This window comes from Drosophila takahashii, chromosome 3R (genome assembly GCF_030179915.1).
Source record: "Drosophila takahashii strain IR98-3 E-12201 chromosome 3R, DtakHiC1v2, whole genome shotgun sequence".
NCBI classification, from domain to species: Eukaryota; Metazoa; Arthropoda; class Insecta; order Diptera; family Drosophilidae; genus Drosophila; species Drosophila takahashii.
This window is the reverse complement of record NC_091681.1, coordinates 31,137,160-31,151,837: the sequence shown is the minus strand read 5'-3', so window position 1 is coordinate 31,151,837 and position 14,678 is coordinate 31,137,160. Positions and strand designations below refer to the sequence as shown.

Here is a 14,678-nt window from a genome sequence, read left to right as displayed (position 1 = left end):
CCATCGATTGGCAGATTGCCGGGACTGAAACGTAAACAATCAGGAAATTCAATGAAAATGTTTGTTTTTGTTAACAACTCATTCGGCCCGTAAACGTAGCAAAATCCACAGCATGTAAATTCAAGTAAATCGCCGGCAACGCAGTAAATGAAGAGTTCCCTTTGAGTGAGCAGCGGGAATCCCAGGGGGTAATCCTCTGGAGCGCAAAACCACACCATGTTCAAACTGGAGTCCTACATAACTCCCATTCTGCTGAGCTACGTGGCCAAGTATGTGAAGAACTTTCGCGACGAGGATGCGAATGTGTCGCTGTGGGAGGGCGAGGTCACTTTCCAGAATCTCGACCTGCGGCTGGAGGTTCTCGAGGAGGAGCTGCAGCTGCCGGTGGAGCTGGTCTCGGGCCACATCCACGAGCTGAGCATCCAGGTGCCCTGGACGAAGCTCATGTCGGAGCCGGTGAAGATTGTCATCAATACGATAGAGTTCGTGGCCAAGTTGCCAGATGGGGAGAGCAAACAGCGCAGGGCCTCCTTTCAGCGGGAGCAGCGAAGGAAATCCAAGAGATCATCGATGGAGCAACCGGATCAGCAGCAGCAGCAGCCCAAGAGTCCCGGAGCGGGTAGCTCCTCCAGCGTGGTCAACAAGATCATCAACAACATCAGCCTGCAGTGCCACAACATCATCTTGAAGTACGTGGAGGACGACATTGTCGTCTCCATGAATGTGCAGACCCTGAACTTCAGTTCCGCCGGCGAGGATTGGAAGCCCACCATGGTGGACATTCACCCAGTCTCCGTGGTCATGCGCAAGTTGCTACAGGTCTCGGATTTGACCATCTGCCTGGATAAGAGGAACACGGCGGGCAGGATTGAGGTGTGCCAGGAGCCGGTGCTCTATCGCTGCACTATGGAGTGCCGGGTGCTGCGCAAATACAACGCCAATACGGTGAGCACCTCGAGCACCACTAGGATAGGAGTGTTTACCAAGGCGCTGGACATAAATGTGTCATCCCTGCAATTTCCCATGGTGATGAGACTGGTGAAAATGCTCCTAGAACTAAAGCCAGCTGAGGGAGAGGAGGATCCGCAGAATCCGGAGGATCAGGAGGCCGTAGCCGAGGGGCAGGAGGCGCAGCCGGAACCCGCTGGCCAAAGCGTCTTTTGGTGGGCCTGGAACCTGCTGCCCAGCTTCGATGCGGAGGCGCCTTCCTCCTCCTGTGACACTCCCACAGGTCATGCCTTCGATCTGGGCATTTACGCCGAGGAGCTGAACTTTCAGCTCAAGAACTCGGAGTACTTTACCGACCAGAGCATGGGTGGCATCAAGCGGATACGTTATACACCCATTCTGAGGATCTCTTTAGGCGGACTTTATTACGAGAGAACTCTGCTCAAGGAGTGCGATTGGGCGAATGTCAAGGCGGGACTTTCGAGCATGTGCATGGAGCCACTGGGCGCCTATCGCAGCGAGGATCCCGTGGACCGCAACCTGGTCAACACCCAGGAGGTGAGTAATATCTTTAGTCTAATATAATATCTACTTACTATCTATTTTCCTTTAGTTCCTGGAAGAGCGCTCTTTCATCGACAAAAGCCTATTCGACGAAAACTACATGTTTGCCGATCGCTCCTGGTGCAGCTACAACTACGAGGACTATGTGGCCAGGAACACCGACGAGTATATGCTGTTCCGCAGTCCTGTTCTAGCCTTTGACATCATTGAGCACCGGGTGCCGAAAGCAAGCAGCCATCCGGTGGCGGAGAGCCAACTGAGAGACCTGGGACTGCGCATCCAGTATCGTTTGCTGTCCGCCGGCATCACCTTTCACTTTTCGCAGTCATTTGCGCAGGTTAAGAATGTAATTAGCGATTTAATCCGTCCTTTCGATTACCCGGGATATCATGCAGAAACGGTGAAGGACGAGGATCCCGAGCCGGAGAACAAGAACGCCGATATGACCATCCCAGATTTGGAGTATCTGATGGGCTTGGTGCCCACGTGCAACTACAAAATTGAGTTAAGGAATATAGTGTTGCAGCTGTATCCCCGCCAGCAGCAGGAGGAATCTTCGGCGATCAATCAACACCAGCTGACGACGACAGTTAAGCAATCCCTTTTGCCATATCTGCAGCTAAAGATCTCCCTGGTCGAGGGCACAATGTGTGGACCGGTAAATCCCCTGCACCTGGTTCAACTGATCACCCATCTGCAGGATAAACCTCGCGAGGTGGTCAGTGCCTGCTACAATTGCTATAATTTCAACATTAAGAACTTGGCGCTGATGATTCTGAATACAACACCGGATAATGGGCGTGCCAAACTGTTAAACATTCCAAGGATGCAGGTCAACTGGAACCGTCTGCTGGCCCCTCATCTCTGGCGTCCGAATGAAGCGGCTCTTGAGACTTCCGAAATCAAATCGGAGATCATTACTTTGGAGTTCTCCAAGCGTGAGCTGATCCTCGCCAAGCGCTTAGTTCCGCTGATCTCGAGCTTCAATGGCCCCGATCTCTGTGATTTGGCGTACATTGTAGCCCATGCCAACGCCCATTCGGATGTGATCAAGCTGCAAAGTGTGGGCACCAAACTGGGCCTAAGTTACCACAAGTATCACACACATTTGGCTGCCGTGGCATCTCTGCAAGGCATCCACACCGATGCCGTTCACACCAAGATGAATGTGCGCAATGTAGTGCTGTCCACGTCGAAGAATGCGAACAACAAGTGGCTGGAGGTGCAGTGCCAGTTTCCCCTGGAGAAGGAGCTCAATCAGAAGCTGGACAAGATGCCCGGCACAGTGGTGTGCCTTTGGCTGGAACCATTTCGCATCACCACGGACATCTATTTGCTACAGTTTCTGAACTTCTCCGATAACAGTGGAAAGCAAAAGGCGAAAGAAAGGGGTGTGTTATGGACAATATACTAGGATTATAACGTATTATAAAACTATATCTTATTTTCAGAAGCAGAATTAGAATGCGACTCCATTGTTAGCCAGTCGGAGCCACCTCTAACCCAATCGGTTTCGAATTATTCCACAATTTCTGCCCTGAATGACTTTCAACCACGTCGTATCAGCAGAAACAACAGTCGAAAGATCTCGGTTCCCGAGGAGACAGTGCATCTGAGCTCAGAACGGGATGAGAGGCACACACAGACGGAACCTGTGAGCATTCCCGTGACCAGTAAGCCTCAGCCAAGTAGCTTCGATGCCACGGATCTCGTGAAACGGCTGACCAACATGGTGGTTCTGGTGGAGATCGCTCAGGCCAAGATTGATGTATGCGAAGTAATGATGCGAAAATCACCTGCGGAAACGGAAGTAGAGTACACCTCCATCCGGCTGCCCCATGTAAAAGTTAAATCCGGCAATTGCGAGGCTATTCAGCGAGGAAACATCAGAGCAGTTATTCCCGTGGCCACCAACACGGAGCTATTCAATTGGGTCCTTGATCTAAACGAATTCAATGTGTGCTACCGCAAAGCTGATGTCACTGAGATGATTGTGGCTCCAGTTAGGACCACTATTACCTTGGCTCTGTCTCACAAAAAATCTGAGAAAGTCGAAGAAAAAACTGCAGAATCCACTGAGCAGAATACCTACTCAATAAATGTGCATATGGATATGTCGGCCATCAATATATTTGCTCAAAGGGTAAGAAGATTAGTTAGATAAACTTTCAGTTTATTTCATTTACCTTATTTCCAGGTGAATTTGTTGCATGAACACTACTTGATTCTCTCTAAGATGTACTGTTCACTTTACCCGGATGAACCGCCTTCTAAAGGGCAATCAACTAAAATAAATCCCAGACTGGAGGTCTATACAGGCAGCGCCCAAAACTATCCGGTGATAAAGGAGTTTCTGGAGCTGGATCCTAACTTTGAAGCACCCCAAGTGAAAAGTGGTAAAAAATTATACCAAGCAGTAATACAAAATCCATTACAATTAATTTTTTTCTCTTAGCTCCCAAAAACTCTATTGTGTTCTTTTGCCAATGGACCATTCCTCGCATAAGTTTTGAAATGGAAAACTCCAACGACTCGCAGCACAGTAAAATCGTTATGATTCTGGAGGACTTGCTCTTGAATATTGATAAGCATAGTGACTTTACCAAGATCACCACCAAAATAGAAAACTTTGGCCTGAATTACTACGAGGAAAGGCACCAGGAATGGGAAAAGATCGACGACTTTCACATAAAAATGCTGGGCGACAGCACAAACTTACCCTTGATCAGTGTGGTCATAACCACTGTTAGTCTTCAGGATCTATATGCAAAAATTGGCATTCGAAACCCGCACAACAAGCAGCACACCATCTCCGAGGTGCTAATCGAGGTGCAACCGATAGAAATGGTGCTGGATTTGGACCAAATAACCGAGTTTATGGTTCCCATTTGCGAGGTCTTGGAAATCCTGGGAAGTTCCGATCGCGCACAGCCGGTAAACGCACAGTGTGCACCAGTTCCCAACCAGATTACAACGGTTCAGGATCTGCCAATGGTGCATTTGAACAGCAAGGGAATCTATGTTTACCTTCCCCTTTCTACAGGCAGAAAGAGTTGCAGTGTCCTGCTGCTAAGGGTTAGTATTTCCCTACTTTTTAATAATAATAATAATAATTTATTGCATTTATTTTGCAGATTGAGAGCATTCAACTAACACCGAGTCTCGAAAATCCTCTGGTGCGACAGCTTGTGCGCCCGGATATCTACCAAAAAGCAGCTGAGCTCAATATGCTTAGCACCCCAGGAGCCTTAGTAGAGGATCGTCAGTACGAGCTGAGTGTTAGAAAAGTTTCCCTGTCCACCGGAAACTGGAAGCAGACACAAAAGTACCGCATTGAGAAGAGTCTGGCGAGCAAACATGACAATCCCGCCTTTGAGTGGAACAACCAAAGTCAATCCACCGAACTGGATCATATGGAGATATTCAAGGACTTTGACTTCATTATGATCTATGCGCCGGCCATAAGCTACGATCGATTTCAAGTCTGCGGACAAAGTGTGGAGTATAATTGCATCACTGATTTTGTAGCTTCCTTGAACACGCACCAAATCAGTTTGATTAGCTGCATTATTGTGCGTTTCCAGCGGCTGAATTGTATAGTCAATCAGGTGTGTGTGAAAAACGCCGAGTTGCCAAAGGAAAGATCGCACAAAATGCAGGGAGAAGTTTCCAAATACAGCAGCGTGGACAACTCGTTATACTTTCCACCTGATTCCAATGCGCTGAAAACATGTCAGGAAAATCTAAGCAGGAAACCGTCTAAAAAGCAACTGACTGAGAAATCAAGAAACACGAAACAAGATGCACGAGGCAGTAGTGATTTCTTCTACGGATCCTGCCAAAGCGATTCCGGAATTCACTTGGGCGGCAGTCGCATGAGAGGAAATCTAAGATCGCTTGGATCGGAGGATATTCATCGCACTGGACGTCAGCCGATTGTCTTGAGTTATCCGCAAAGTGTATCCTTTGTGGCCGGCATATTTGTGCTAAAAGTCTACGATGTGTTGGAGTTGGAGGAACTGGAAAGACCGGTGATGAAGCCACTTCTTCTGGTGACCGTTTCCCAGCCCAGCTTCATGTCCACCCAAAATCTTAAGGCAACCGTTACACAAGCCTCGATCTTTAATGTCAACATAAGCGTGGCGAACGGCGAGGCTGAGGGAAAAGAGGATTTGGAACAATTTAATGAATCTGTGTTTGATACACTACCAGGCCAACTCGGAAGCTCTGGGATTCCGCCTCCCCTGCTCACGATTAAGACCCAGTATGACCGGCTGCAACAGAAGGAAGTCGATGTGGAGCTAAGGAAACCGATCCTCTTAAGAATGTGTGAAAGCAGCATCAAACAATTGGCCAGTGATGTGATCCGCATCTACACGGTTCTACACGAAACTCCCTGCTTCGCGGTTCGTACCCAGCGTCCTGTGCCCGAGGGATCTCAACTGCGTCAGATGAAGACGAACTGCTACAATGCGGATCGATTGCACTTGTCCTGCGATCGCATAACTGCCAAATTCTACGATGAGGAAAGGACCTACAAATGCAGCTTTGTTTGGCTCGATCTCAGCACCCGCATCAAGTTCAGTACTCGTCCCCAGAAGGCTGTTATAAGATCCAATCTGGGATCCTTTTATGTGCAGTCTGGAGGCAAGATGCTGCTCCATCCCCTGCTCATGCGTTTGTCGGTGGATTTGGTCAGTGAGCCGTGGTGTGATGATCTGTTGATCAATGCCACACTCAAGCTGAATTACCTGCACATCGATGCGGGTGTTCTGAGCATTCTGCAGTTGCAAAAGGCACGGGATGGAATGTATCGGATAAGGGAATATGCTGATCAGGAGTGGCAGCAGTTTCTGCACCGTCGTCCCGTTTTGGGAACTCCGGAAGAGGTGTCTCCCTGCGATCTCATTAAGTGCACTCCCTCACACGAATCAATAGAGCGGTTGAAGCGTCCCTTGAAATCGAATGCGGAATTTTACCAGGATGACTTGAGGTGGGTAGTTTTCAAAGGGATTTTGTAATTGTATAATTGATTTTGTAATAACATTCCAGAGCCGGCGCCTTTCAGTTCGTTTATTTAAATTCCGAATCTGTACTGCCAATGCCCTACCAAGTGCAGATTATTAAGAAAAACTATGGCATCATCTGCTGGCGGTATCCACAACCTCGCCAAATGACAAGCATACACATTTATCCAGTGCCAATGCCAGTAAGTAGTCTTTATCAAGGTGTATTTATTAAAATGAACTTAACTTTATTCAAAAACAGGTAAGCAGGCCCATACATATCAGATGCCGCATGGAGTACTTCAGTGAAACGCACGAAACATTCCTGCATTACTGCGATTTCATGCTCTCGGAAACCTCCACAAAGCAACTGACGCCTCCAGATCGTCCGATTTGTGCCACCATTTGGAGGGTGGTTATACTGCAATCCTTGATCTCTGTAGATGGAACTTGCTTTGAGAGCAGCGAAGATGAAGATCTTTCGGTGGGCTTTCAATACATAACTATAAAGATAAACCTAATTATTAATTATTATTTCAGATTGAGTACCTCCAGTCGGACTTCAAAGTGGATGAAAACAACGATTTCATATTGCATCCAAAGGTTCTGGTGGGTTGCATGCGAATCGATACTGTTTTTAGGGCTGAAAAAGTGCCCAAGCTTCAGTTGTTGCTCTGTTGCCAGGACATCGAGTTGAATTTCCTGAACCAGCCAGATAACTCGGGAGAGCTTCCACATCAGCTGAACAAGTACAACCTCAAGCAGACCACCAATATCAGCCAAACGTTTCTCACTGTGCATGTGGAGGATCTGCAGATGCACTCGACCATATATTCCAGGAGGGATTTCAGCTTGCAGACTGACTTGCGCACTAGAATCAAGTGCTTAGATTATGGATTCCTAAACATGCTGGATGTCCTGGAGCCAATGAAATTCACTAGCTATCTAAGAATAACCGACTGTCCACGTTCTCTGGTGCAAGCCAACTTCCTGGTGGATAAGCTGAGGCTTAACTGCGGACCGTATGTTATTCATACTCTGCTGAGTTCGAAATACCACTGGCAGGAGGTTTTGCAGCAGAAGGAGCTGCGTCACGCATTGATGCCCAAGTGCGTGATAGTCAACCGGATACAGTCGCCCATAAGCTTTGGACAAACCGGCACGGTGGAGAAAATCCAAGTTGCTCCTGGCGAAATGCAGCTCTATCACTTTCGAAGCTGCCAACACGTTCAGGAACTTACTTTCTTCATCACAAATCCTGAAACCCGTCTGGTTGAAACTAGTGATTCTGTACACATAGCCCTGAAGTTCGAGGACGAACAAAAGGTTCATCATCTGCGAGTGGGAGACTATTGTATCACCCTCAAGTTGGGAAAACTGTCCGCCACTCAGATTTATATTCTGGTCAAGGGACAAATCGAGTTGATTAGCATGGTTCCCTTTAATCTGATCACAGAGTTTCGAGTGGAGGAAATGAGCTACGAGGAGAACAGCCCACCAGAGCATCTCTTGCTGTCCAAGGAGAGATCATCTTACTACCAGAATGTGAAGCGCAATGCCGACATCAATATGCGGTAAGTGGTTTATCTACACTAATTTATGTTTATATGTTAATTGAATTCATGTTTCCTTAGTCTCAAGTTGACCGCTGGATCTGGAAGGGGTCGCACTGGCGATATCCCACTGAAAACCAACAATAACTTGCCCTGGTTGGTGAAGGTGCCCACGCAATCTGCCCAGCAGTTCATAAGCATTTGGGTGCGCATTTTGCGCGAGGACATTGTGATGGATAAGGCGGTTGAGGACTTTCAGCCCCAGAAGATACTGATCTGCATTTGGCCGATCTTTGAGATATGCAACATGCTCAGCTGTGAGGTTCAGGCGACTGAAAATACCACCGGAGAGAGTTCTACTTTGGAAGCCAAGGGAGGCAGATGGGCTCTAAACACGGCCACCACCCATGCTACAGAACATAATGTTGGATTCACTTTCTCGTAAGTAGAAAATCTTTTTTCGATTGATTAAATCTTAGTTGCCATTTAAATTTCAGTGGTGTCCTGCGAGGAACCTCCAAGGATGAATATGCGCTCATGTTGAGGACAATGGACTGGCACAAGTTCTTTTATTATGATCCCAGCGTTTGGACCATTGAAAATGCTCTCCACAAGCTGGGAAAGTCAGCAAAGCCCAAGTGGCCACTAAATGATGCGGAAGAGTTACGCGTGAGCCGCGCTTTGCATTTTAAGAACTCTTTTGATGTGAAATACCGGACAAACGCCACGAGGGACTTTTCGTGCTCCCTGGGATTGGAGGTTACTGCCTGGGGCATGTTCATCAATGGCACCGGCTTGGACGTAAGCATCTTTATGCTCCAAGAGCAGGCACGCATTGAACTGAAAGCGAACAGTTTGGAAATGATGCCAAAGCTCAAGAGTGCTTTTACAATCGATGTGCCCTTTGATAATGGATGGATCGCCTCAACTCCTATTTGTTTGGAGGATTTCACGCAAAAAGCGATTAGCAATGCCGGACGATCAATGTTTCTGCGGAGCAATTCATTTGTGGATATAGTCATAGTGGAAAGGGACGAGGTGATGCGTCTGATACTGGAATATAGAAAGGAAGCCGACGGTCGGCGGTTGTTTAAGCTGCGATCTAAGTTCGTGTTGACCAACTTTACGGATGTGGTTCTCAATGTTCTGCCTCTGGCCATGGATCACAAGGAGAACTCTACGCGGGAGGAAGTTGAGGCATATTCCCTTTGCAAAAAGGCACGCAATCTTATTTCTGCGGACTCCAACAAGAACTGGTAAGTATCTTTAGTCACCTTTATATTTTATTGTTAATTTCAAAGTTTCTTTTCAGCATTGGCAATGCAATGGACGTTTTCTACGATCTGAACGCCCACAAGGCCAAGCACAACTGTGATACAGCATTCGTCTACTTTGTTTGCTTTAGTGTCGGTGGTAATCGGGAGATATCCATACCCATTCCCTTGGCTATACCCTTCACACGTCGCTGCTTCAGTTTGCAGGCGGGCCACGAATCCATTCCACTGATGATCACGCTAATCGAGAAGGACAATGTTCACTACTTGAACGTTTTTCGGGACACGGCACCTGCTATTGTGATAAGCAACAATACGAATGTCAAGTTTATTGTGGCCCAAACCAGTGCCTCGGAGAACAGCAATGTGACCTGCACGAACTCGGAGTTTGTGGGGAGGCATTTTGAGTGGAATCAGTTGGTCCTGCCCCAAAGTCGATGCTATTATACCCCACCGCAGATGTACGCCAACTTTCCGGATGTGGAATTCACCATGTGCAATTTATCCCTGGCTGTTTATAAAGGTTAGTTATTGGGGTAACTATTTGGTGAGGTTTTTTCAAGCTATTTTCTATTTTTCAGATAAACCGTGTGCCAAGAACAAGATCGCCTGGTCAAAACCCGTTCGAACGGACAAATCGTGGCAGAAATTCCTGCATGTTCCAAACCATGGCGATGTGAAAGTGGTGGTCTGTGATAAGCATCGAGCTATCCGCCTGAACATCTACTATATAGCTCAGCAGTTGGAGTTTTCGGTCAAGGACCTGCGATCACGGCTAACAAAGCCAGAGAATGATTTAATGCCAGCACAGGAACAGGAATCAGATGAAAAGTTAGCAGAAGATAAAGCCACATTCAAGGAACCCTTACCGGACATGGTGGCGTGTGCCCATTTCAGCGAGGAGTGCGAAACCAAACGGCAGACAAGGATCAAAATCTTTGTCAAGAGCTTTGTGTTTAGCCTGCAGACGGACAACCGTGAAAATGATTACCTTAAGACGGAGGTGTGTAATATCTATGCGGATGACTCGATGCTAATCTACGACGACGACGACGAACAGCGAGAGCTGCATTTGCAGCTGCCGAATCTGCAGGTGGATAACCAGTTGTACTCCAGTGGGAAGTACGATTTCCCTGTGCTGCTGTGTGCGGAGAAGCTGTACAAACGCAACTGCAGCCTGCCGCAGGTTTACGATTTGGACTTAGTCTATGAGCAGCAGGCACAGCGCACTCCCGTCTCCCTGTTCACATTTATATTCTACCAAGATGAAATGCAGCTGCAGAATGTGCGATGCCAGATACCGCCCTTTCGGGTGTATATAGAAGATGCCTATCTGAATCAACTGCTGGAAGCACTGGTAGAGTGTGAACCCTCCCATTGTGTGTATAGTCCGCCCGAGGAACAGGATAAAATCCTTTTGCCCGCCGGAACGACGCTTCTGCCCGACCAAGTTGTGGCCCAGTCACTGTACATATCGGAACCGTTGCGTCTTAATAGTTTTACCGTGGAGCCCCTGAGTCTTCTGCTATCCGTCCATACTTCTTCGAGGCTTTACATAGCACTGGATCACTCGCCACTTTCCTTTTCTCGCTATGAGCGGCAGCAAATCCTCACAGTTCCCCTACGCTTCGGACAATCGCTGGGACTTCACTACCTTAGCGGTGCCATTTTCGGAGCCGGCTGGGTCGTGGGCTCCCTGGAGATCTTGGGCAGTCCCAGTGGCCTGGCGCGTTCGTTCTCCACCGGTCTGCGAGACTTTGTTTCCATGCCTGTTCAAGGTCTCTTTCGTGGACCTTGGGGCTTCCTGGTCGGCGTGACCCAGGGATCAGCCTCGCTGCTGCGCAATGTGACCGCGGGAACCGTGAATTCCGTTACCAAACTGGCTGGCTCAGTGGCCCGGAATCTGGACAGGCTGACGCTGGACGCGGAGCACATCGAACTAACGGAGGCAAGGCGTAGAGCTCGACCCCAAGGCTTCGCCGATGGACTGACCCAGGGATTGACTGGCTTGGGCATCAGTTTACTCGGCGCTGTGGGCGGATTAGCGCATCATACATTGGAGGCACGCAGCTCTGTTGGTGTCATCGCTGGCCTCACCAAGGGCATAGTTGGAGCCCTGACGAAACCCATCAGCGGGGCAGCTGAAATGCTAGCTCTCACGGGTCAAGGTGTCCTGCATACGGTGGGCTTCAATGCCATGCCGCAACAGGTGGAACCTAGTTTTACGCGAAACGTCGCCCTGCACGGAAGCTCCCACCGCATTTGGAGCTATCTGCCCGAGGAGTTGAGCCACGATCAGATGCTGTTCTTCTGTGAGATCACCCTGCTGGTCAGCACGCAGCTGCGCCCAGCTTTACTGTTCCTAACCTCGTCAGTATTGGCCATCATGCAGTCGGATAGCGAAGACCTGGCCTTTGCTTCACCCGTTTCCAAGGTGGATGTGCTGGCGGACCGCGATGATCCTTCCAAACTCTACTTGAGCCTGAAATCCGAGAGGCGGGATGATCTTGAGGGGGTAAGTCACAGATAAGCAAATAGTTGTATCACAATAAAAACGTATATTTAATTTCTAGCAACTAAACTACACCAATGAGCGCATCATGAAGTTCCTGAACGCCTCGCGACTCCAAAGCATAGCCAACGATTCGCTAAACGATCTGCTGCAGCTGCACGAACAGGATGTCGACGACCGAATCCAGCGACAATCGCAGTGCATCTTCTATATTAAACCCAATATAGGAGAGCACCTGATCCACTATCTAAAGGTCATTAGTCGGATTCAGCATTGATCCTGCTAAATATGTTTCGGATTAGTCTAAAGTATTGCTAGAATCCTGTGTATTTTATGCCAAAAAAACCAAAAGACATTTTTTGTTACATTTTTGCAATAAAAATTTAAAAAGTACGAAAAGGTTTAAGAAATGTTAGTTGATCTAAGAGAAACAGTAAAAAGCAAGTGAATAATAACCATTGATTTGATTTAGTAGCATACTTTTATCTCTTGCGTTACACTTTATTCCCCTTTTTGCTGTACAATTCCTCTAAATCCCTTTCAATTGGTTTCGGCTAAAGCCGACCACAAGCCAATATTGGATCTTAAAACTTGCAGCCAGCACACGGATGCATTTTAATCAGGCCCAGATAAATCCAGCTAAGGCAAAGCCCTTGGAATTGGAGGAAACTTGTAAAAATTAACCTGTCGCCCGCAAAACCGTTGAACCAAAGTGCTTCTTATTTTTCGAGTTAAATATAATTTGCCTGGCTGTGGCTGCAGAGAAAGAAAACTAGGTTAAGTAGTGTATTTTATATACATATTTTATAGGATACAAAATTAATTAATTAAAAAATTTATTGGAATTTAAATGATAACATTTCAGACTAGACTAACAACTTAATTAGTTAATTTTTTATGATTTAAAGGAATTTAATTGTTATATTTATTGGATATATTGTATATATCCTATTCTATTTATATTGATATTTTTCCGCGTGTGCCTGCTATCCTTCCTGTTTGGCTGCCTGGATTTGGCCTTGTATGTGCGCCAGTGCGCGACCCAAAGATTCAATTATGGGCGGTTGGTGGTCGGCTCACCGCATCCGCAAGTTTGCCCGTGCAGGTCGCTTATTGAGGCCCCCGGATCCCCGGCTCCCCGGATTCCCTGGATCCCCGTTGGCCTTCTTTATGTGTTTGACATGTCTCGGGGGGCAGGCTCCAACCATCGCCATGCCCTAGCTGGGTAGCCACACAGATTTGCACACCGTTTCCGTGGGCAGAAGCCAAATGTACCTGCGTATACGTCTATTGTTTTATGTTTATAAAAGGTGGGCATTTAACGACTCTACTGTTCCTGGCCCTAAAGTTGAGCCCATTGTGTCCGCTTCCGCCTTTTGTCTCAGCTCGCATATTTATGTTGGCAGACACACATTAGCATTATGTGTGTGTTTCTTGGCTTTTTTTCTTGCTTGTGATTTTCCCTCAAAAGTGGACTGTGACTTCTTCGGAATGTTGTGACCTCCGCTCGCGGAAGCCGATGATCTTCGTTAATGAGGCCTGGCCAATATAATCCATCTGGCTTTGATTGAGTCCCCACTAACGACCTGCATTTAAAAGGCTTTCTCTCGAACATTTGTAAATATCACGCATACGCAGTGGTGCACTGGTGGCAACAAGGCCATCAACCAATGCATTATGCCGGCGTCTCCTTTCACTTTGTTTTGTTCCTGGCCTTGGCAGCAGGGGCGCAGAAAAGGGGGCTCATATGCCATTAAGATAAGCCAATTGTTAGTGGTCATTATTCGGCTAAAAACTAATCCACATATGTTATGCTTTGCCACTTTGAGATGGATTTTAATATACCATCAAAAGGGAGAGCTTTTGGAGCACCATTACTTAACGAAATAAAAATCATTAGATTATAAAAACTTTAATGTGGAGAAAATGGATTTCTAAACCTCGTCAACCCCTGGCCTACGTCCCTGTGGAGGAAAACAAACCCTTTAGCAAGTTCCTGTCGCCATCACAAGAGGCTGTACTTAAAACCTTTTCAAGGAATATATGTATATAATATATGGAAATGGAAAGCAAGTATTTAAGTAAGTCTGGTCAAAGTAGGAAGTCGTATGACTTTCGCTAATGCAAATATGGCGAAAACAATTCTCGAGAGATTTATTTCTGTGGGAGTTAAGAGAAGGCTGGAAAGTGTTCTGTAAAAAAATAAATAAATATAATAATAAAAGTTAGATAGAGTGAGCTTTAGAGTCTTTTAAATATTTAAACTTTTTAGCACAAACGTTCATAAATCAGCAAAACCCTTGTACTTAATCATGACAGGTATTTTCATTTCTCGGAATAATTCATAGCTTTTAGGAATAAAACGGCGTGGAATTAAGTGAGTTGAGGGTTGGAAATTTCACTCATGCTCCGCTGGTTTGAAGAAGTGGAAGTGCTTACACCAGGCACATAAAATAAAGTCGAAAAAAAAATCAAATGCAATTTTCTCTAAAATGGTTACTGATAAAAAATTGATACGCCAGGCGGGAAAGATGGCTTGTGGGCATAACTCGCAGCGCATAGACACAGGCACATGTGCATTCAAATTCGGATTCGTACTCGGATTCAGAGACCTTTATTCAGACGCCCCAGGCAGTTGGATTATTCATATTTAAATTCGTCTTACACCCTTCGAAGGGAGCTGGGGGCTTTCTAGATTCGCAAGAGTGTTTGCCACTCCTGTCCTGGAGTTCCCATTCCTCATCACCATCATCCCCATTCACACGCCGAATATAATATGGATGGAATAGCTGAATAAACAGAGTCGCTGCTAGAATGTTGA

At 46.8% G+C, this 14,678-nt stretch overlaps 1 protein-coding gene across 3 annotated transcripts; it reads left to right on the top strand.

Moving 5' to 3' along the window:
• The first annotated feature begins 32 nt into the window (after positions 1–32).
• Positions 33–12,244, top strand: Vps13B (vacuolar protein sorting 13B). Of its 3 annotated transcripts, none has more exons than XM_017153325.3 (14): positions 48–1,506; positions 1,562–2,903; positions 2,964–3,655; positions 3,710–3,908; positions 3,968–4,587; positions 4,647–6,505; positions 6,565–6,721; positions 6,781–7,002; positions 7,059–8,092; positions 8,153–8,512; positions 8,569–9,327; positions 9,384–9,868; positions 9,927–11,860; positions 11,919–12,244. In XM_017153325.3, the coding sequence occupies exons 1-14, from the start codon at positions 217–219 to the stop codon at positions 12,132–12,134; spliced, it is 11,169 nt and encodes a 3,722-aa protein (XP_017008814.2). In that variant the 5' UTR covers positions 48–216; the 3' UTR covers positions 12,135–12,244. The 3 variants fall into 3 exon arrangements, with proteins under 3 accessions (XP_070072355.1, XP_017008814.2, XP_070072354.1); XM_070216253.1 differs by lacking the exon at positions 48–1,506 and having other exon boundaries at positions 1,708–1,849; positions 1,908–2,903; positions 11,919–12,242; XM_070216254.1 differs by lacking the exons at positions 2,964–3,655; positions 3,710–3,908; positions 3,968–4,587; ... (7 more) ...; positions 9,927–11,860; positions 11,919–12,244 and having other exon boundaries at positions 33–1,506; positions 1,562–1,849; positions 1,908–2,044.
• Positions 12,245–14,678: the final 2,434 nt, after the last annotated feature.

What these genes read in the sequence shown, in the direction of transcription:
- Vps13B (XM_017153325.3), top strand. Translation starts at nt 217, where the DNA reads ATGTTCAAACTGGAGTCCTACATAACTCCCATTCTGCTGAGCTACGTG. An exon ending in AATGCCGACATCAATATGCG is followed by an intron (nt 8,093 to 8,152) that starts GTAAGTGGTTTA and finishes ATGTTTCCTTAG; the next exon opens with TCTCAAGTTGACCGCTGGAT. An exon ending in ATCCCTGGCTGTTTATAAAG is followed by an intron (nt 9,869 to 9,926) that starts GTTAGTTATTGG and finishes TCTATTTTTCAG; the next exon opens with ATAAACCGTGTGCCAAGAAC.